The sequence below is a fragment of the Lissotriton helveticus genome, chromosome 11, assembly GCF_964261635.1.
Source record: "Lissotriton helveticus chromosome 11, aLisHel1.1, whole genome shotgun sequence".
Lineage (NCBI taxonomy): Eukaryota > Metazoa > Chordata > Amphibia > Caudata > Salamandridae > Lissotriton > Lissotriton helveticus.
Window position 1 is genome coordinate 400,324,117 of NC_136072.1, and position 22,073 is coordinate 400,346,189.

The 22,073-nt window shown below is 48.8% G+C and overlaps 1 protein-coding gene across 3 annotated transcripts in view; it reads right to left on the reverse strand.

The window, feature by feature from the left end:
- The window catches only part of LOC144792671 (alpha-1,4-N-acetylglucosaminyltransferase-like), a 660,182-nt gene that overhangs the window by 353,937 nt on the left and 284,172 nt on the right, over positions 1-22,073 (reverse strand). For all 3 annotated transcript variants that reach the window (XR_013602591.1, XR_013602590.1, XM_078667818.1), the window contains exon 3: positions 14,326-14,370. Coding sequence is in view for 1 of the 3 variants with exons in the window: in XM_078667818.1 (XP_078523944.1) it covers positions 14,326-14,370 (45 nt within the window). In the remaining 2 variants the exon portion in view is untranslated. The remainder of the gene's footprint in view (positions 1-14,325; positions 14,371-22,073) is intronic.

Here is a 22,073-nt window from a genome sequence, read left to right on the forward strand (position 1 = left end):
AAACTAAACACCGGAGTCTGCAGCTACAGACAGTGAGATTTTAGAATATCTCCCTTCCATTGCAAAAACTTTTGATACACAACTAAACTTTGACTCATTGGAACTGGATGATTTCTTATTCACCGGCCCAGCGAAGTCCCCCGTGTGCCGGGACACCTTAGGGGCATTCATCAAGCTCGCAAGAAATTTAGGGATTCCCTTGTCCAAAGACAAAACCGAGGGGCCCACGACAAAGATCACGTTCCTAGGGATAGAGCTGGACTCAGTCTTAGGTACGTCCATGCTCCCCCCCGAGAAGGTAGAGGACTTCAGGGGGGAGATACAAGGTCTGTGTGGGCGGGAAAAAGCCACACTAAGAGAGATACAGCAACTCATTGGGAAGCTGAATTTCGCCACCAGGGTCATCCCAGCAGGCAGAGTGTTCGCAAGGCGATTGACAAAACTCACACGTGGCCTCACACACAAGCACCACCATGTGCGACTGGGGGCTGAGATAAAAAGGGACCTGGTAGTGTGGGATTCCTTCCTAGCGGAATTCAACGGGGTACTGATCTGGAGGGAAGGTTGGCTTACCTGCAAGCAGGTCGAGCTGTATACGGATGCGTCAGGGAGCACAGGGTTTGGCGTGATCTTGAGGGACAAGTGGTGCGCGGGGCAGTGGCCGACAGCTGGCACAAGCAAGGCGTAACAAGCAATATAACGTTCTTGGAGCTTTTTCCCATTGTAGTAGCTCTGATGATTTGGAGGGAGGAACTCCAGAACATGAAACTAACCCTATGGTCGGATAACAAAGACGTAGTTCAGGCAATTAACAGGGGGTCGGCCAGGTGCCCAGACACACTGAGACTAATGCGCCGTCTGGTTACCTTGCAGTTGGAAGGCAACATAGACCAGCGGGCAAGGCACATGCCAGGGGTGGAGAACGAGATAGCGGACGCCCTATCCAGAGGCAAGATGAGCAGATTCAGGGAACTGGCACCCAGGGCAGACGCAGAAATGACACATGTGTGTAAGAATTTACATGCTGCCCCATATGTGCATTCGTTGGCCTCAAATTTCCAGCATATTGCTGGTGGTCCGCTTGCGTGTGTCCCCTTTCCCGTGTTGAAGTGTTTGTGCTTCTGAAACGGCCTTCCTTTCCCTCTTTGAAAGGATCCACGATAGGATTGTTCGCCCCTCCCCCGCCCCCCAAGACCTAGCGTCCTTCGCTACCATCATCTTACGGATGAAACCGGAAACGTCTTCCTCGTTCCACTCCATTTCCGGGTGTGTCTGCATTTTGAGCCTGAAACCCTTGTCGTATTCTAGCCATGCCTCACCCTGGAACTGCCTTTGCGCAAACAATAGAGCCAGCCCCTCGCTTTGCCCCAAACAAAATCATGTATGCAATGGCCGTTTTAAGCTATGCTGCCCCCCCCGTCTGCTGAGCTTACCTCTGTTACCCCGCTTCGGGGGCACCGCCACCCGCACCGACCTGCATCCTTTCCTGCGCACTGCCGTTCAGGCTGCCGGTGCTGGAAGTTGTGAATTTCTGTGCCTTTTCTCAGCTCCTCCCAAGACGTCCTGCTTCTCCCAGCGGCAGCGGGCGATCCTCACCGCAGTTGTCCCACCTTCGTTCCCCCTCCGAGGCACGCAGGAAAGGCGGGAGGCACGGCTGGCAGCCGGGGCCATCAAGGTGGGTGTCTCTTTAAGTGCTTCAGGTTCCCCGGCCGTTGCCGCCCCTCACGCTGCTTTGATCCCGCTGTTTCCTGTGTTTCCCTCGCATTGGCGCGGATACCGGTTGCAGCCCCGCGCCGGCTTGTGTTTGTTCCTCGCAATGGGATGGGGAGAAGGCTTCCCAGCCCCGGCCCCCGTTCTACTGTTCCCGCCCCCAGGAATGGCCAGATGATACCCGGATCAGCTCTGTAGCGCAGGCGGAGGCTCCCGCTCCTTCTGCCGGGTGGGCTCCGGTGTCGGAGCACGGCTCCGGATGTCTCGGCGGGAGCAGGGACCTCCCGGCGCCGGCCTCGGTCCGTCTAGTCGGGTGGGCTCCGGCATCAACGTGCAGTGTCTTGGACCCACGACTCCCCGCCGGGTGGGCTCCGGTTATGCTGGGGAGCTTCGGTGATCAAGCGCAGGCCAGAGATCACGCTGCCCGGACTTTGCCACTCGTGCTTATCTTGGGTTTTAGCCCGTGTTCAGGGAAAGAGATCGGCTGCGGGACTCGAGTCCGACTTGCTGCAGCCCACCGTAGTTCCGCCCATGCCCCAACGCCAGCTGACTTCGCTGGCCGGGAGTCTCCGGTTCTCAGTTTGTTCTGCCCCTGGCTGACCCTGCTCTGCTCCGGGCGGGGTGAATGTTCTCAGCGGCGGCGGTTGCTCCTGATGGCCCTTTCGCGCCCGGCTTCACCTTGCCTCCTGTCCTTGGCGATTCCACTCTTAACCCACAAGAATTTGTGCTCCGCTGCCGGAGCTGCTCCCCCGCTCCGATAAGATAGGGGGAGCAGCGCTTATATGCCCCCCCCCCTTCGCCTTCCAGGCCAGGTAGGCCCCCTGCCCATTGGAGAGTTTGTAGCCTGCCTCGGCCTCCATTGACTGGGGGTGCCGGCGCCTCTTCGGCGGCCGGCGCGCGCGCGGGGGGGATGAGCCAGGCGTTTCCTTCGTTCCTGGTCGCTTTGCGCGGCAAAACCGGCCCCCACTAGTTTGTGTCCAGGGGCGCAGCGCTAGTTATGGCGCCGGCTCTCAAGCCCCCTTTGGGAGCAGCCTCTGCAATAATCTGCGGTACTGACGGGAAAAATCGGGTTTTTGTTAAGTAATGGGGGCCTAAGAAGGAAAAGTTGTACTAAGATTATGATCATTCCCACTTTTGGCTTTTAAATACTACATTCTTTGTGTAGGGCAAATTTGTGGAAATCGCCAATGATGTTAGATAGATCTTAACTGTTTTAATTGTTTTTATACGTTTTTAAAAAATATTATTGTGCTATGGCCTATGTGATGAAATGATGCTTTTATGATCTGTTTTAAAAAAAGATTGAATAAAGATTCTGAACTTGAACTTGATGCTCAATTCCAACCTTCCCCCAAGTTGGCCTTTCTGGGATGCACTTTCGGTATCCAGAGTGACATGAGGTGTTTTGTGTCCATTGCATTGCTCCTGGTAAAACAATGAGTGGCTGCATCTGGAGCAGAGACAGGGTCCTGATGATTAGGAAGTGGCTAGATGATATGACCTATTGAAATGAACAATTGGAACTTTACTATTTCACACTTCCTCAAGCCAGAATATCGAAAGAGTTTTGGAACCCATTGTGGTCCTACCTACTTAATGCTCCTATGCATTCTGATTGACGGGCGACAAAGTGTATCCTATTTATCATCGCTCCCAGGCTTGTTAAAATGGAAATGCTACATTTGTAAGAATTGCCAACAAATATATATGCAAATAGGCTAACCCTGGTTTACTCCCTGCACTGAGCCAGTCTTGGATGTTTGGACTGAATTTGATGCAGATTTAAAGGGTTTGGAGGCTTGTGAGCTTGCTAATCTCAAACTGTTCAGGAATACTTGTCTCTCCTGCTTGTAAACCATGCGATTCCCTGCAATGCTAATGGGCAGTATGGTTGGTCTCTGTATTGGGTGTTGATATGGGGTTGTTTCCTCTGATATGCACTCAATAAACTAATAGAAAACTTCAATTCTTCATAGCCGATACATGTTATCAACAGTGGAGCAGCTATCTTTTATTGGAATGTTGGCTTGATGTCATAGACTACCCCGGAACTCACCTTTGTGGTAGACTAAGGTCTTTCTTAACCAGATGGTATGAGGACTTAGGTATGTTGCCCTGAAGTTTAGGCCAAAACACTCCTGCAGCTCCTGACACAGGCTTTTTTGGAAAGCATGGTCTTGCGGTAAATGATAGTACTTATACTGCAGCTCACCTGCCTGAAGCTGGCTTCACTTGAGTCCTCACCTCCACTGAACTGAAGTATTAAGCCGGCATTGGTGAGGTAAAATGTGAAATCCACTTTCAATGGAATGGATCGGTATGCCCCGATAGTGAGGTGAATGAGAGTGCTAGGTGCTGCTCCAAGAGATCTTTCTTCCAAAAGCCTCTCCACCAATTGAGGCTATGAATACTAACTAAAGACCACCAACTACCCTTTAAGATGACGCACTGTGGCTCCCACAGCCATGATGGCTGTTTGATCATGTGTTTCCTTGTTTATGTGTACTGGAAGTCATTTTACCAGATAAAGGCTTATTTTCCAGATGTCATGTTGAAAGTACAACATTCCTGATCCCAACTTCTGTCTGCAATTGGCTACTAACATTGCTCATTAGCCTATTAATACCACTCATTTGGATCATTTTATTACTTGCTATTTCTGAAGCCAAAGCAGAATACTATTTTCAAAAGTCATCTCAGGAGGCACATCATGGCAGACAGGAAAGATCACAAACCCCTAGGGGTGCCAGTAACCAACATCAAGGAAAAAAATCCCCACCAGACCTCTGTGAAGTCTAAATCTGGAGGAGAAGATAGAGTCAACAAAAAAGCAACACAGTTATTTTAAAAAAGAAAAATAGAAATGGCACAATTACATTGAAAGTCAAAGATCTCAAAATTATTTCCATCCTTGGATGGAAATAAAACCTACAGTCAATTTGATACCTTTCATTAAGAAATTTCTTCAAAGCAATGAAAAATTGCAACATGCAGAAATATCTGCGGTAATAAAAGTGAGCATTTTTCATTTTACAATGATCCATCAATCCAAGAAATCTGAGTGTTTGGGTGTTACAGAAAATTTTCAATTTTTGCATATCTTTCCCTGATGCAGTGCACTGAGCCCTGCATCGATGTAGGAAGCTGGCTCTGTATATGGTATACCACTAAGGGATTATATTGTGCACAACAGAGTCCAGAGATTCTCCCAGAAGTGTACAGGACTCAAAGTGCTCTATTTGTGGTAGTGTCGGCGAGCAGCCTTAGGCCTAACACAGAGAAGTGTATAAGACATTTGTTATGCACATAGTGACTAACAAATGACACACAACTCAAATAGGAGACCCACACCAATTAAACAAAATAAGCTTCTTTCAAGATTTATAGGAAGACCAAGATGTTCACAAAAAGGTTAGTACTTTTTCAGGAAAAATACTTTATACAGTAGACACTGCAGATGTCAAGCTTTGCAATGTTAATCTATGGGAGGAAAACAGGAATGCAGTTTTTGCAGATTCTGTCTTCAGGGTCTTTGGTCAACCCCAGGCAGGGTTCAAATCAGTTCCAAGAGTGCACCATCATTTTCATAGGGGCGCAGAGGTGCAGAGGTCAAATTCGAGGTTGGGGCCCAATGTTAACCAATGGAGACTGGGAGAACTCGAAGACGTGCTGGTCACAGGTGAGTATAGCGGTGTCAGGAGTTGATCTCCTGGAGTGAAGGTAAGTACAAGAGAGGGCCACGGGGCAGTAGGGCAGCACCAAACGAACACCCTCAATGGCCAACACAGTGTCGGGTGCCCAATGTTAACCAATTGGGGAGATCAGTATTTAGGAAATGCTGCAGGCTCTGGCCAGGAGGCCGGACAAAGAAAACAAATAGCTGCCCAGGTAATTAGAGATGTTAGGGGACGCGGGAACAATGAAGGTTGAGGTCTCCAAGGCCCAGGGGCTTAGGGTGTTGGGGTGTCCTAAGGCATCAGAAAAAAAACTCTTACCGGGCAGAGTCTTCAAGTTGAGGTTACAGGCGTCGGGGAGGAGTACGGCAGAGGTCAGCATATGGTGGACTCGGCTCAGAAGCGCTGGGAAACCTTTGCAGGACCGGTGAGCCATTTGAACTCAGGTCATGGGAGTCGGTGCAGAGGTGGAGCCGGAGGCAAGTTTCAGTTCCTCAGGGCAGAGTTCTTTTTCTTTGCAGACCGTTTCTTCCGGACAGGTCTGCTGTCCACAGGAGATTAGGAGCCTTTCTTGAGAGCAGGCAATCCTCCCAGGGTCCTGGAGGTTGCTGGCCTGTGGAGCGAGTCGCTATTCTTCAGCAGGGTCTTTGAGGGCTGCAGACAGGCCGGTAGGGCTGGGGCCAAGTCAGCAAGTCAGTTGGTGTCTTAGTCTTCACTGCTGCATGGCTCTTCTTTGTAGGTAATTGAAATCTGATTTCAGGGTCTGGGGGAGTCACCTAATTACTAGATTTAGGGGTGCTACAAGGGAGTAACAGGTGGGCCTTATGGGTTTCTTACCTGGGGTGTCTACACTCACTATTATGCCACCCTCCGGTGCCAACCTAGCCCTGATTGGATAAGTCCCACCATCTTCAAAATGGTTGGCTCCAAAAAGTGAGCTTTACTTTGCCTCCAGCGCCTGAGGGGTGGAGTTGGCACACCTCTTATTCTTACTAAGGTTTCTAGCCGGTTCTATCGCTAAAAGTAGTGGTTTGAACCAGGGGCAGCCATCGGGTGCTAGAAGCAGAGGTTGGGGTTGCATTATAAAGGCGGGCACTGTGCTCATCCTGGAGGGAAGGTGTTACACCTCAGCCCAGGATATGCCTTGTTTTTCTTGTCTCAGAGAGCTGGAAAACTATGCTCTCTGAGGATCCAGAAACATGACTGATGGTGGCAGGCTGCCTAAAGTCAGTCAGAGACCACACTAGTATATGTAGGTTTTCAGGGGGCCCCTATGAGGTGCACTCTGAGTACATGTTTTAATAAATCCAGCACTGGCATCAGTGTGGGTTTGTTAAGAAGAGTACTTTGGTACCAAACACTCCTAGGTTCAGTGAAGCCATCATGGTGCTGGGGAAGTTGAGATGTCGAGTTTCCAACCTATGTATTCTTAATGGCTTTACTGGCACTTGCAATATTAAAGAGTAGACTTGACTTTTGTAGGTGCATGTCTTCTCATGCAGATATGACCACACCTGAGATATAGTTCACCCTGCCTTAGGGCTTGTAAGCCCTGCTAGAGGGGTGACTTACCTATACTTTGGGCAGTGCCACATGGAACACAGGCAGTGATCCATGTCGACTTTGTCATTTTTCACTCCACCAAGGTATGCAAGCTGCAGTGGTAATGGCATGGCCTTGGTGAGGTGTCCCTAGGATACCCTCTTCAGTCCCCTTGCCCTAGGTACCAGGGGTATCATTAATTAGGGACTTACAGGGGCGCTGAAATTGCCAATCGTGGTACAGTTTAAGGGAAGGAGCACGGGCAAAGGGGACTTGGTTGACGGGGACCCTGTGCATTTACAATTGAAATCACATCATTTTCCAGGTAAAGAGTGCGGGGCTAACCATGTCAAAAGCGTCACTCTCTCACAATCGGCAAAAAAGAAAATGGGACTTAAGGCTGAAGGGTGAACATACCATTACCCCCAGGTCCCTTATGTCCTCGGCCCATTCAGAACTTATGGAGATAACCATCTCCTGACAGAAAATAAAACAAGAGGAATGCTGGGATATCCCTACTGCCCCTCCCCCCGGGAGTACAAAGGTAGGATCTACCCAGCAGCCCTCCTGTTCTTTTTTTCTGTCTTCGACAGAATGGCTGATGGATGGATGCTGTTGGTGTTGGGGGCTGCACCGGCTCCTGCTGGGCTTGAGTGGCGTGCAGTCCTCTTCTGGCTCCTCCTGCCCGGCTGCCTGGCTTCACGGGCAGGGGTGTGGTTCCTGTGTGTCTCCCCCCCCGGCCTGCCGGGCTTGCTGGGGGGGGGATTGACTTCTTCGCGGCCGTTGTTCCGGTTTTCCGGCCCTTTGCGGCTGGTGCGCCGCCTCCCGGTTACTTCCGGGTCGCTGTGCGCGTCTCCCCGAGCCTGGCCGGGTGGGAGACGCGCTGCGCTGGATGGTCGATCCCGGATCCGGCTGTTGGTGTGTGGGGGCCTTGCTGTTGCTGCTCAGGCCCCCGCTCCGGGTAAGTCCCGCTTTTGCGGTGTTTTTGCTCCCTCTGTCAGTGTTGTGCTGCTTGTTCCGGAGCGTTGACTTCCTGGAGCGCTTGTGTTTGCACTCCTGCCTCGGATATCTCGAGGCTGCCGCTGCTGCTGAGCCTGAACCTGGGAGCGTGGTGCTCGGTCTCCGGCTGCTGTTCCCTGGCTTCCCCCGGAGGGTGCTCGGATGCGGCATGGCTTGTTCCGGTGTGTTCCTTGTTGTGCCGGTGACACATAGTTACGGCGGGTGCTGCCGGCTTGGGGCTGGTGTCCCGTGTTCGGTCCTCGGCATTGGTTCTGCAGCCTGTGCTTTACTGTTTGCGATTTGATGTATTTTCCCTCCGTCATGCGTTTTGCATTTTTGACAGGGTTGAATGTTGATGCCACTCTTCCCGACGTCGGTGTGAAGGGGCCTGTGGTTTTTTGTCAGGGGTGCGCACTGTACATATGACATGCTTTGCGCTGGCTGACTTGTGTGGCTATTCACTGTTGGGAGCGTGTTTGCTGCAGATGTTGCGTGTCAGCTGGGCCACTGCTCTGTCCCTTCCTCTCATGGACCCGGGTCTGGGGGGGGGGGGGTGTGCTACCTGCCTCTGTGGTGGGGCTGCTCTGTCCCTGACGCTCTGCCTGTCATGCCTTTCCGACTTGGACGGACGACTTAGCGGTGGGTGGTCCTGGTTCTAGTCTCGGCGGGGGCGCTCTTCCTCCGGTGTTTCTCGGCGGATCTCCTTTTCTCGCGGTTCCTTCCGACTTGGCAGGGTTCCTCGGTGTCTGGGAGTGGTTGTGTTCTGTAGGCTGCCTCTGCCGTCTTTGGTGCTGCCACCCTTGGTTCGTGCCTCCTGTCGACTCGCCACGCTTCTGAGTACAGCGCTGGGCTTTGGGTCTCGGTGTCTGGGCGCTGCGGCTGGGTGCCTTTCTCCTTGATGTGGGCTCCTCGCTGCCGTGCTGCTGCTCGTCCGCCTCCTGGGTTGCATTGGCTGGCACTTCCTTTTGCTGTGTTGGTTGGCTGGCGCTTTGCCCTCTGTCGGTCCTCCGGTCCCCTGTGCGGCGTTTGGTTGGCCTCCGCTCTGCAGTTTTGCGCCTCTGTTTGGTGTCGGGGCTTGCTTGTGGGCTCTGTGCTGCCTTCCCTTTTGGGGGTTTCCTGCTGCTGCTGTTTCTGGGGTCCGCGCTGCCGTCGGCTGGCCCCGGTTCTCCGGTGGTGGACGTTCCGTGGGTCTGTTCCCTTGGTTCTTTTCTTCGGGGGTGCCCCTGCTCTTGGCGCCTCTGGGGGTGTTTGCCCTTTCTGTTTCTGGCTTGGGTTCCGGTCGCCTCTGTGGTGGCTGGTTCTTTTTGCTGCTCCTGCCTTTGCTTGCTCGTGGGTTCCCTGTGTGATTGGGGTTTCCCTGCCTGATGGGTTGCACCGTGCCCTCTGGTGCTCTGGTGTCGGTGTCGCTTCTTTTCCTGCTTCGGCAGCCTGTTTGGGTTGCCTTCTGCTTCCGGCTCTCTGCACCGTCTGGTGGTGGGTCGTTGTTCCTGCTTCTTGGGCCGCTGCGCGGTTGATCCTTGGGCTCCCCTCGTTCAGGTTGGCCTGCCGTCCTGTTCTTCCTCGGTGGTCTTGCCTCCTCTGCGGGCTGGCTGTTGTGGCCTCTACCCTGCTTGGGGATCCTGGTTCTTCCCTTCCGGGTTCCTGGTCCTTTCCCTCCTTTGCAGTGGCTGCGCCTGGTTCCTCTCGTGGGTGCCGATGGTTCTTTGGGGTGCTCTCTCCCCTCTGCCTCTGCTTGGGTGGCATATGCTGCCTTGGGTCCGGCTTTTTTGTTCCTCCCGGCCTGCGCCTGTTGTCGGGCGTGATGCGTGGTGGGGGCCTGCTTGAGTCCTTCTGGTGCTGTGGCCTTCCCTTTGCTGGGTTCTGCTGTTTCCTGGCATCCCCTCCTGTGTCTGCTGTGTGGTATGCCTGGGGCCTCCTGGCGGCTGCCGGGTCCTGTCTTGCCTCCTTTTCTCGGGGTTGGTGTGTTGTTCCCACGCCCCGCTGTCTGCTCGGTAGCTTGGTCTGGCCTGGTTGGTTTCTGCCTGGCCGCCTGGAGCTGCGGGGTGCGATTGGCTTCTTCCTTTGGTTTTCTTCCCTGCCTCTTCTGGTTTTGGTGGTGGTGCGGGGTGGCCGTTGTTGTTGCCTCTCCTGGGCCTGTGGGTTTTTGTCTCCACGGATGTCTGCTGGGTCTGCCTGCCGGGCTTGCTGGGCTGCGTGGCTTCTACCTGGCCGGTGTTCCGGCTTCTCGGCCCTTTGGGGCGGGGGCGCCGCCTCCCCGTTTCTTCCGGGTCGCTCTTCGCGTCTCCCCGTTGCTTGGCCGTGTGGGAGGAGCGCTGCGCTGGTTGCTGTGGCCTACGTTTGCTTCTGCTTGGCTTCGGCCGTGGCTTTCTGTGGTGGCCTGTTGCCTTGGGCTTCCTCCCTGTTGGCTCCTGTTCTGGGCTGGTCTGCCTTCTGTTTGTGCGTCCTGCTCTGGGTTGCCTGGTTGTGCTCTTGCTGCGGTCCTGGGCTGCCTGGTTGAGTCTATTCTGGGAGTTTCTTGGGTGGCTTGGCGCTTCTTTGCGGGTGCCCTGTCTGCCTTTGGGGTGGCTGGTCCCTGTGTCATGGGGTTCCGGTTGCTTGTGGGTGTGCTGTGTTCCGGTCTTCTTCTTGTTTCTGACCGTCACGCTGTTGCCTTCTTGTTTTCCCTTCTTGCCTCTTCTGGGGTTCGTTGGGGCGTCGGCGGGGCTGTTGGCTCTCGGGCCTGTGCTCTGTTGGGGTCTTTCCTTCTTTGTCCTTCCCTTGTTTTGGGTTGGTTCTGCGGGTTGCCTTTGGCTTCGGCTTTGGCTTCCTGTCTGTGTCCTAGGTTGTGGCTTCGCCGTACGGGGTTCGTCCCCTGTGCGTGCCCTGCCTTGGGTTTTGCCGGGCTGTGGGGTGTGGTTTGCTTGTGCTTTCCTCCCTGGCTGCGGTTGGTTCTGTGAGGTCCTCTGGGTTGGTTTTGCCTCGGTCTCTCTGGCCTCTGGGTTTCTGCCCCGGTCCTTTGCTTGGGCTGTTTGGGGTCTTTGTGCCTGGCCTGTCTCTGGTTGGGCTTGGCTGTGGTTGTTGTGTCCTTCGCGGTTCCCTTGCTGTCGTCTTGGGTCCTCCGGGTGCTTGGCCCGTCCGGTTGCTCTCCTGCTTTGGTGTTCGGGTTTGCATTCCTCGGGCTGGGGCTTCCTGCTCCTGTTCCTCCGCTTTGGCTGGTGTTCTGTTTCGGGGTTCCTGGGGTTCCTTCGGTCCCCTTTTTTCTCTTTTCCGGGTCTCTTTGTCCTGGTTGGTTGCCCTTGTTGGTTGTTCCTGCTCGGGTTTCCTGGAGGTGCTGATTCCCTTTGCCTTGTGTCCTCGTCTTGCGGGACCTGGTGGCTTGGCTTCCTGGGGTTTGCTCTTCGTTCCCTGGTGTCTGGGGTTTCTCTCTTTCCCTGGCCTGGGGCTCAGTCTTGCCTTTCGGGTTGAGTTCTGGTGGGCTTCCGCTGTTCGTCTTTGTTGGGCCTTTGGTTCCTCTGGTCCGCTTGTCTCCTGCCTGTTCTTGCCTGGGTTGTCTTCTTCTGCCCGCTTCTGGCTTGTTGGCCTGGTGGATCTTGGCCTTTCTCTTGTTTGGCCTCTCTTCTGCTGTTTGTCCTCTTGCCTGTGGTGGCTTGGGTGTCTGTGCTCCCCCTGTCGCTGGTTGGCTGTGGGGTGTTCCTGCGGTGGTCTGGTTGGCCTCTCTGGTGGCCGGTCTGGTCTTCTGGCTGTGCGCCCTTGCTCTTGTTGGGTGTGTGCTGGTCTGGTGGGGTTCCTCTTGTCGGGGGCTCTGCCTGGGGTTTCCCCGGTTCTTCCTTTTTCCTTCTGCGGTTGCTGCCTTGGTGTGGTTTCCTGGGTTGGCTTCTGTTGGGTTGGGAAGGCCGGCTTTTTCTGCTTTGGTATTTCTCCATAAGTTCTGAATGGGCCGAGGACATAAGGGACCTGGGGGTAATGCTCTATTACTTACCGGTAATCTTCATTACTCCTGGTCCCGTTGTCCTCGGCCCATTCATACGCCCCTCCCTCCCTCCCGGGTGGCCGGCCTTCCTGTCTGGGCTTGTTTGTACAGGAGGGCTGCTGGGTAGATCCTACCTTTGTACTCCCGGGGGGAGGGGCAGTAGGGATATCCCAGCATTCCTCTTGTTTTATTTTCTGTCAGGAGATGGTTATCTCCATAAGTTCTGAATGGGCCGAGGACAACGGGACCAGGAGTAATGAAGATTACCGGTAAGTAATAGAGCATGACTCAATACTTCGTGAGGGAGAGCTATAAATAACTCGCTTTGGCACAAAACAAAAAGAAATAGTTTATCTTCAGGGTGTTGGAGATTCTGTGGTGGATACTCAGATCCCAGTCCCTTTTTTGGGTCCTGCAGATCAAATGAAGGTCTTGGAGTACACATCCAGTGCAGGGCCAGAACAACATGAAAAAACATAACATTGCACCCCTGCTGCACATGGTCAAAAGCAGCAGGCTGCAGGAGTTAGTGCCACAGACGGGTAAGTCCTGCAAATGGATTGTACAGTCATCGGGATTGGGTACAGGAACTGGCTGAATGTCGGCATAACTCCCTTCTGCTGATCATCGTACACATGGTGTAACAGACGACTTCAAAAATGACACTGATGGCATCACTGATGACATTCCATATAATCATACATTGGCATTATGGATAACATCACAATGGATACATTATCATTTCTATATTTGGATATGTGTTGTTATTTAATGATGTTAGGTTCTTCATTTCGTCGTTATTAATATAAATATTGTGAGGTCATAAGCAGTGTATTTGGTGAGTATTTTTATGAAGGAGATAGGATTTATTGGTTGTATTAGTAACTAAGACAGGCCAATTTGAATTTAGTTTTTTTCCAGTTTTATTTCATAACCATAACTTCACAATAACTGTGCTATGAAGGCAGTTTCTGAGGTTTTTATTATATTTTATGGTGCTAAAAGCAGGAGAAATCATAACTTACGTGAAAGAAAGTTATTGGCTGTGAAATGTTTTTGATTATATACTACATCCAGCTTCTATAAAGGCAGCACGCAGAAGTATTTGGGCACAGGGACTGACCTGACTCCAGACCATCTGGAGAATTGTTTCACGAAAAAATACAAACACTTACCTGCTTGGCCATCATAAATGCTGGCCTGGCCTGCATGCACTTCCACTGAAACAGTCCTCGTCATGTCAGTGGGACTACGTTCAGAGAGAATTCCACCCCTACACAGCAGGTATTCTAACTTTGGTGTGAGAGTTGTCAAACGACAAGCAGAGGCAGCACCTCTTCTGCCCTAGGAGTTTGCAAGCCAAGCCAGTAGCCACACAATCTAAATTATCCCCTCAGTCTTTTTGCAAAACAATATAACAGCTGCATTAATATAGAACAATACTAGATGCCCATGTAAAGTCAGACACATTGAGTGCTACTACATCCTTAAGGCTGACTCCACAGAGACATCAAGTAAGAGCCAGGGGCCTCATTTATGTGCCTTGCGTCACTTTTACGCCGCTGGTGCGTCACTTTTAGTGACGCGCCAGTGGAATAAAAAATGTGCCTTGCTGCACCACATTTACAAAGTGACGCATCTAAGCAGATGCGTCACTTTGCAAACCCCTGCGCTACATTATACCTGTGTCAGGTATAATGTATGCAGAGGGGGCGTTCCCCCGCAAAAAGCCTCGTAATAGTGACGCAGTGAAATCTATGAGATTTCACTGCGTCACTTTTAGGATGCTGTTGCGTCAAAATCTTGCGCCTGCCTCACAGCAGGTGTAAGACTGACGCAGGCCCTTACACATGGGGCTTTCCCCATGTGAAAGGACGCATTGCTGGAGTTGCGTCACTTTTGTGACGCATTCCAGCAATGCGTGACTTTTGCGCTTACAGATACGTCCGAAATACTGACGTATCTGTAACTCCTTGCGACATGATGCGTCATACTGTAAATATGAGGCATCATTGGTGTCGCAAGGAGGGCACAATGAAAAGTGATGCATCGCTGTTTTCACGCAGCGATGCGTCACTTTTCATAAATGAGGCCCCAGGGGTCCAGCAATCAACAGCAAACTAGTGCAATATATCAGTAATTACTAGATTTCGCTGTTGACTCATCGGTAAGTTTTCAGTACCGAGGGCTGTTATTGAAAGTCCTAGTGGAGCTTCACAGGCAAATCTACTAAAGACCTCTGGCAACAATGAGTGCCATACAGGGTGGCAGTTACACTTATAAAGAGAGAAAAGACGTTTAATATATAGTGCGTCCTACTTAAGCTGTCATTATTAGTAGCACTACAAACATAAAATGGCATGCCCACAATATACTACAAATAAAGTGCATGCTATAAGCAGGTTATTATCCTCCTAAACAAATAGCACTGTACAAGTTTCATGGGCTCACCCTTATTCTTTCTCGCTTTTGTTTCTTCCTTCTCCTCCTCACTCCCTTGTAAAGAGGATAAGAAAACGCAAAAAGTAATTTATTTTCTTTCGGTTTTTCCTCAACACAACACAGAAACCTTCATTGAAATACAGAAAGCACAATTTTTACATGCAAACCTAGTGAAGACCATTTTGAACAGATAATATAAGTGTGTCATTACTGTAAACTCAGATGTCCTTCCAGCAAAAGAAACGGGTGCCCAGGTGGCCGACCCCATGAGGCTGCACATTCTGGAGGTAGGTTATGCAGAACTGAAAGGGAAGCTGAAGACTAAGGAGCATAGACAACTTTCCATGTTGTTACTAACCATTATTTACATTTTCTGTCACAAATCGAAGGCTCACATTTATGGTCTGGTGCAAAGTGTTGCTGAAGTTTATTCAATCCAAAGTGTCATGCATATCCCATCAACCTTACACCAAGTGCCCTAGAATATAATGTAGTAGCAAAAAGACTGTTGAGGCATCAGTTAAGTCTATGAGTTAAAATCCAACTAAATAGAATTCAGGACAGTCGCATATAAAATGTTGTGAATAGAAGCCACATAAATTATTTTATACTTTGCCCCGGATTTTGGACCTGATTTTGAGTTTTGCTGATGGGTTAATCTGTTACAATATGACAGAAACAACATCCATTTTATTACAAATGCATTACAATGCAAAACACTTTTAATAATACAGACAGGATAACCGCCATGTAGCCTGTCTACAAAATTCAAAAGCATGCCATAACGTTGGCCCTTTATTGAATCACCAGTGGTGACATTAGTGCAGGATTTCTGAGACTGGACACATTACTGGACCTTAAAAGACTTATGGCGGAACCGGGCAAGTACTCGTTTCAATCACCAGTGCGTGGTCTGCAAGTCCAACTGGATAAGGTGTTGGGCTTGGCTGACTTGGTCGCTCTGCCGGTCCAGGCTGCCGGTCCAGGCTGAGTACTTGGAGCCTAATCTGTCGGATCACAACTCACTGCAAGTGGTAATCCAGTTGGGTGGAGGTAGAGCCCATTTTCCCATGTGGAGACTTATATCCGCCTTCCTATATAAGCCCGCCTTTTCTGGACCCCCTTCAGGAGCAGATAGTGGATTATTTTGATGTGAACACGCACAAGGCAGGTTCTCACACCGTCGAGTGGGATGCCTGTAAGACTGTAATACAGGGACACTGCTTGGGTCAATCTGTGGAAGCCGTCTGCTATAGAGGCCAACATACTGCGTCTGGAGAACAAACCCCCGGTGTACCTGGTGACCTGGACAGCCCTTCGAGACAAGCACAAAAATCCTTGAGGCTATCAGGAAAGCTTCATTCCATTCATAAACAGGACCATTAATCCTCTATGATTGCAGCGGGAGGCAAACGGGGAGGCTACTGGGTGGTTGAGCCGCTCCGAAGACAGGGAGTAACCTAGGGAACAATAGAGGGACCGACAGGAGAACTGCTTTACTCTCAAAGGAGATTCATGAAGTGTTCACGGCATATTACAGGGCGTTGTGTGAGTACAGGGCGTTGTATGAGCCTGGTGTCACACCGCCAAGGAAGACCTTGGATCTACTACTGGGTAAGGTGAGGTGTTGGAAGCCCTCATCTCTGAACCTGAAATTAGAGAAGCCATAAAAAGCATGGCTCGTGGCAAAACGCCTGGGAAACATTGCCATTCCCAAACCCTCAAACAACCCTGCAAATGTGTCGTCCAATTGCCCCTTAACCATGTTAAACCAAGGTTACAAAATCCTTAGTAAGGTACTAGCCAGTCGGTTGCAGTCCCATCTCCATGGACTGATACACAAGACCAGAGCAGGTTTATCCCCAGACGTAACACGTCTAAGAATCTTAGGCGATTATTACATATTCTGGAAGCCGCAGATGGGGTGCAATTCCCTGAGGCAATAATTCTATCTACAGACATAAGCAAAGCCTTGGAAACCCTTGGATGGGACTAACTGCAGCTGGTCTTGGCCAGAATGGCCATGGTGATGGTTGGAATAAATGGATTTTTCCATGCTAAACATAGGGGATTTAGTGTGGGTGCATACAGGAGGGTATTCTTCTGAACCCTTTGAGACTTGCACGCGTCCACTACAAGGATTCCCCCTTCGCTGTTTGCAGTGGCCACTGAACCGCCTGCCTGTGTGATGAGGCGGGAGGGCCTGGGTCGGGGAATTCCGCTGTGGGATGGGGAACATGTTATCTCCCTATATGCAAATGATATGCTTATTTACTTGCAAGATGCCATTTTTGGACTCCCTTGGAGTGCTGCCATACTAGAAAACTTGGGACAGATATTCTGCCTTTGTGTGAATTGGAGAAAGTCAAATGCCTTCCTGGTCTTGGCGGGGCTTGAGCAGCTGCCGGCAGTGGGGACTAGGTTCAGAATCCGGTGGGTACACCAAGCCCTCAAGTATTTGGGAGCCAAGGTGTATCATACAGATGCTGCTATCTGGGAAGGAAATCTAGGGGGTGTGATGCGCAGATTGCATAGCAGTGTGGCTCTTTGATGGACATTGCAGTTAGCCATCATCACTAGAAGCTAGCTGACTAAGATGGTGATGTTACCATGAGTTCTTTATTATTTTGTAACTCTTTCAATCTAGATACCGCAGGTTGGGTTTCAACTCCTGGATGTCCTGGTTACAGAACTGATCTGGAGTGGACAGCGCCCAAGAGAGTCTCTGCATACGCTGCAGAGGCCCTCGGTGGCTGGGGGGTCTAGGGGGTCACGAATTATGACTTACATTACCATGCAGTCTGGCAGTATAGGATGAATTCAGAGACCCTTTTAGGAAAGGTGCATTGTTTGCACTAATTATGGGGGGTGGGGGGTTGGCTGCTCCTGGCCCAAAAGTCACAATTAAGCCGCATCCCTCTCAGATCTTAGGGGGCAATGTGACACTGAGTGTGACTGACAGTTGTGTACACACTGGCAATGCCACTGGTAGGTCTATCACTGAGCGCACGGATGCTTCCTTGGACAGATGCAGGAGGGGAGACTGGGGGGGACTGTTATGTAGAAGGCTCCTTCTGGTCACTCAAGGAGCTACTGAATGAGGGTGACCTCCTTGGCACCCAATTTCTGACATATAGTGCCATCACCTGAGCCACATGCTTGGGGCCCTTGAGCAGGAGCCTTCTACGCATGATCTCCTGCAGACTGTCTTAACATTTGGACGGATGAATTACGGACGCTGAAGGCTAGATGGGAGACCCATACTGGCCAGCAATTCTCCAGTACGGAATAGTCTTGAACTCTGGAACGCACTTACTCCTATATTCCCAATCCTAAATTCAAGTACACGCAATTCAATTACTTGCACTACACCTATCTCACCCCATGCAGGCTTAATAATATGCTGCAAATCATAGATTTGAGGGGCCCTAGCTGTGCTCAGGTTAATGTGGATTTTCTACACATGGGCTGGGGCTGTCCAATTATAGCTTGTTTTAGGATACAGATTGTGACAGGTCTGGAATGCACATTAAACCGCAGGCAGTTGCACGCGGCTGAAATCTGCCTACTAGGGTTGTATAAGGAACTCACTGAAAAGAAAGTAGATGACCATTTCGTTGACCTGGCAGTAGCGTGTAGCAGCACTGCTCATCACTGGAAGTCCCCCAATGGCACACCTCATAGTACATGGCAGGCTGAAGCGCAACCATGGGCGATGGCTGAAGGGGAAGCACCACGGGTTGAGAATTACAGAGGGATACGCAGATAGACATTTGCAGATCTGTTGAGGGGAAGTGGTCACTAGCTCCTTGTAGCTGGACTAATAACATGAACCCCACATGAGACAGGTGGATTATTACGCTACTCTATGTTAGCTGCAGCAATGTCTCTAACAAGGGGAATGATCAGGGGGGTGGTATGCAGGAGGAAGCAACTCGGCCTTTTAGCCGATGGAGGAACGACTGGGTGGACTGACGGCTGCAGCGGGCTCCACTGTACCTGCCCTGCACCGACCGGCACAGTTCCGTTCTTGGGGCTAACCTAAACAACAGATACAGTGGAGATTAATGATTGGGAAAATCCTGGCAAGTCTCTAAACTGTATAGCGACCTACCCTTCAGTGTGAGGAAAGTCTTTGCGCAGGTTACCAAATTTACAAAACTCTTTGTAACAATTATTCAACAGGGGCACATTATCACACATGAGCTTTAAATTTCAATTATTTATTAAAAGTCTTGTTAAAATATCAGTGCAGCACTGGAATCATGTTATGCATCATTTAAAAAACAATTAGTCACAATTATAAAAACATCTTTAGCGAAAAACATTCAAATTCACAATTTATTGCTAAAAAACCCTAAAAAAAAAAATCCTCGGTCACACTACAGTTTGTTTGTTTACTATTAACTGTAGTGTGACCAAGGAAAACATTTTTTTTAGGTTTTTTAGCAATAAATTGTGAATTTGAATGTTTTTCACTAAAGATGCTTTTATAATTGTGACTAATTGTTTTTTAAATGATGCATAACATGATTCCAGTACTGCACTGATATTTTAACAAGACTTTTAATAAATAATTGAAATTTTAAGCTCATGTGGGATAATGTGCCCCTGTTGAATAATTGTTACAAAGAGTTTTGTAAATTTGGTAACCTGCGCAAAGACTTTCTTCACACTGAAGGGTAGGTCGCTATACAGTTTAGCGACTTGCCAGGATTTTTCCATCCTCGGGGAAAAAAAACTTTGGAAAAGGAAATTTGTTGTTTTAATATTGTGACCCATTCCTTTTCCAGTAAAAGGGTACCTCCCTCCATACTTGATTAATGATTGGGGCCATGGACCATACTGATATACATAGCTGCCAAGGTTTCAGTATGCTATGTGTGGCATTTTCATAATTTCAGTGTAATTATGAATGACACTACAACGTCTGTGAGTGACACTTTCTTGCAAGCAAAATCAAGCAATGAAGACGAGGAATACCTATAAATATAAGAAATGATGCCCGTTTGAGCAACAAAAATTCTAAAAAGATCTTAAAACTTCTGTAAAGCACCAGAAATGCAAGGGCACTCACCAGAGACAGACTGCAAAACTGCAGTTCTCAGTAACATAGGGCAGGCAGGCACTGCAGCTGCTCAGATGATCTCACTGATTTGTTCATTCATGACCTGCGCTAGCCTAAAAAAGCAAAGTTTATAGCATAGCAAGTGCAACTAAGAGATTATACCATCACTCAGTCTCAGGCATTATTGGTTGCTAATGGAATAAAGTAAAAAAAGAATGCTGGGAAGCGGCAGCGCAAAACCCGGAGGTGTTTCGCTCTAAACACATGGGGCCTTATTTATGAAGGCCTTGCGCTACCGGTGCGTCACTTTTTTCCATTTTAAAAGTGACGCACCGGCGGCGCAAGGCCTTCATAAATAAGGGCCATGGGGCCTTATTTATGAAGGACTTGCGCCGCCGGTGCGTCACTTTTAACATGGAAAAAGTGACGCACCGGTGGCGCAAGGCTTTCATAAATGAGGCCCATGGTAGAGCAAATAATTGAATAAATATGAATTGCACTATCACACAAAGGTGTAAAACGAAGACCTAGAAACAGTTGGACATTATATATACTGGTTTTGCATATATTCAAAGAAATAATGTTTTGATGTATATCCCGATGTGGTAACCTTAGTACTGAGCCCTTTCAAAACAGTGGGAAGCAATATATGATTTTTTTAATAAACAGTGTTGAATCAAACTTAAACTGTTCCTCAGCAGGCTCTAACTATCAAAAGGAGAATAGTAGGAAACTTCTGTAAAATATTTAGAGATGTTTTTGCTATTCATTCGGGAGTTGGTGCCTTCTATGATGGTTATGGCATCCTTACAGTTCATGCCAGCCCGGTCTCCTAAAGGATGCCTTATGCATTCTGTTCGAGTCTTGCAGCACACTTTTCCGAAGCTATCCCTGTCGCACAGAAGATGCACAAATGGTTATTTTGTCATAGCATGACGGTATGCACGAGCCACCGGAAGTGCAGAATCTCCAGTTTTCTAGTTGCCATTGTTCGATAAGGGTTGATAATAGGCGGGTTTTAAAATAACACTCATGAGAAAACAATTCCTTCTCTTGAAAATGTAAATTTTCTTTTTAGATCGGTTTTGTAAATCTGTCACTGCGATTGGACCAGCTGCTACCTTGATTATTTCAACACTATATAGGTGCCGAATATAATACAAACAAAGCTCGTGGATGGTGCAAGAGTAACTAAGGTTGTGTGGTGAAGAGCTTCGTTCTAGTGTTGCCTGGAGATAGTAACCAATTCCCGGGGCCCGGGCTGGGGCACAGGTTGATACTATTATAATGGTTTGTTGTTGATCTTGATATGACTGAGACAACCGTAGCCTGCGCTGCCCGGCAGTGAGCTGTTACAGACTCACATGTTTATGTAGAATGACAAAATGTCTTTATGTGCTTCCATGCATGACACCTATCGTGCAGTTATGCTGGATTGGGTTTAAAATCAATAAAGATAATTACAATAAAATAAGTAGGCCCATTGTTACTACCAGACAACTATTCCATCCTTAATATAAAAGTTATTCCATCCACTGTATAACATACACATTTACATATAAGGCATTCATAACTGCAGTAAAGCAGACAGGATATAGATCACATTTGTGGCACAGTAACTGAAACTTCAAAATATAAAAATGCAGAATGGCAGTACTGCGCTTGTATATTTGCTGATGCCATGTCTGATGCAAGAGGATTAAGGTAGGGATTCAAATTCTAACCTGGAATTTATTAACTGGTTCCTGAGACTCACACTCCTTTAGCATACAAAAAATAACAAATTGTTTAAATGAATATTAATCATAATGTCCACCAGATTTGTAATTGACTGTATAATAAATGACATTGATAATTTCCCCTTGGCCATAGCTACAGCCTCTAAATGGTCAAAGACATCCAGGAACAGGCAAAGTGTTGGAACAAGCTCCTGCTAAAAGGTGCCTAGGCCTTCACATAAGATGTTATTGTTTTTTTCCGAAAAATTGGTTATATTTTGTCGGACAGGTACTCCTGACGAGTAGGTCAGCTTAATTACAAATGCCGTAGGTTATAATATAAATTCTAAATCAGGCCAATAGTCATCTAAGTCTGAGAACAGATATGTCTGAATATAAATGTTGAGCATGGCCTGTGAGCATCCACCATGTGGTCTCAACATAATTTGAAATACCCAAAAATAACCATTTGTTGGAACCCCTTTTTAACAGATCAAAATCTCCTTGAAACAATGTCTTTCTAGACCTATAATTTTTACACGATTATCAAAGCATATACAAGTCTCAATGTGCTGGGCAAAATGTATGGGTCACATTTATAGTTTTTGGCTGGATTATACAGTCACAAATGTGACAATCATCCTTTCCACCTTAATATAAGAGTTAGACAATACAATCCACTTTAATTAAGGCAAATCTAATATTCATGACATTCCGAATTCACAATCACGCCCTTTAAAATGTTGTTTTGTGTGCCCTTTGTTATGAACAAAATGATATAAAGGATGTTAGACCTGGTATTTTTGACGGGTTCATCCCGAGACTTTTTGCTTTTTTGGCCTCCTGTTTTTCACCTATTTTTCGTTGATTTTCAGACTCTGGGCACTTTACCACTGCTAATCAGTGCTAAAGTGCATATGCTCTTCATGCACATTGTGTTATGGTTGGTTTTTCATGATTGGCCTATTTGA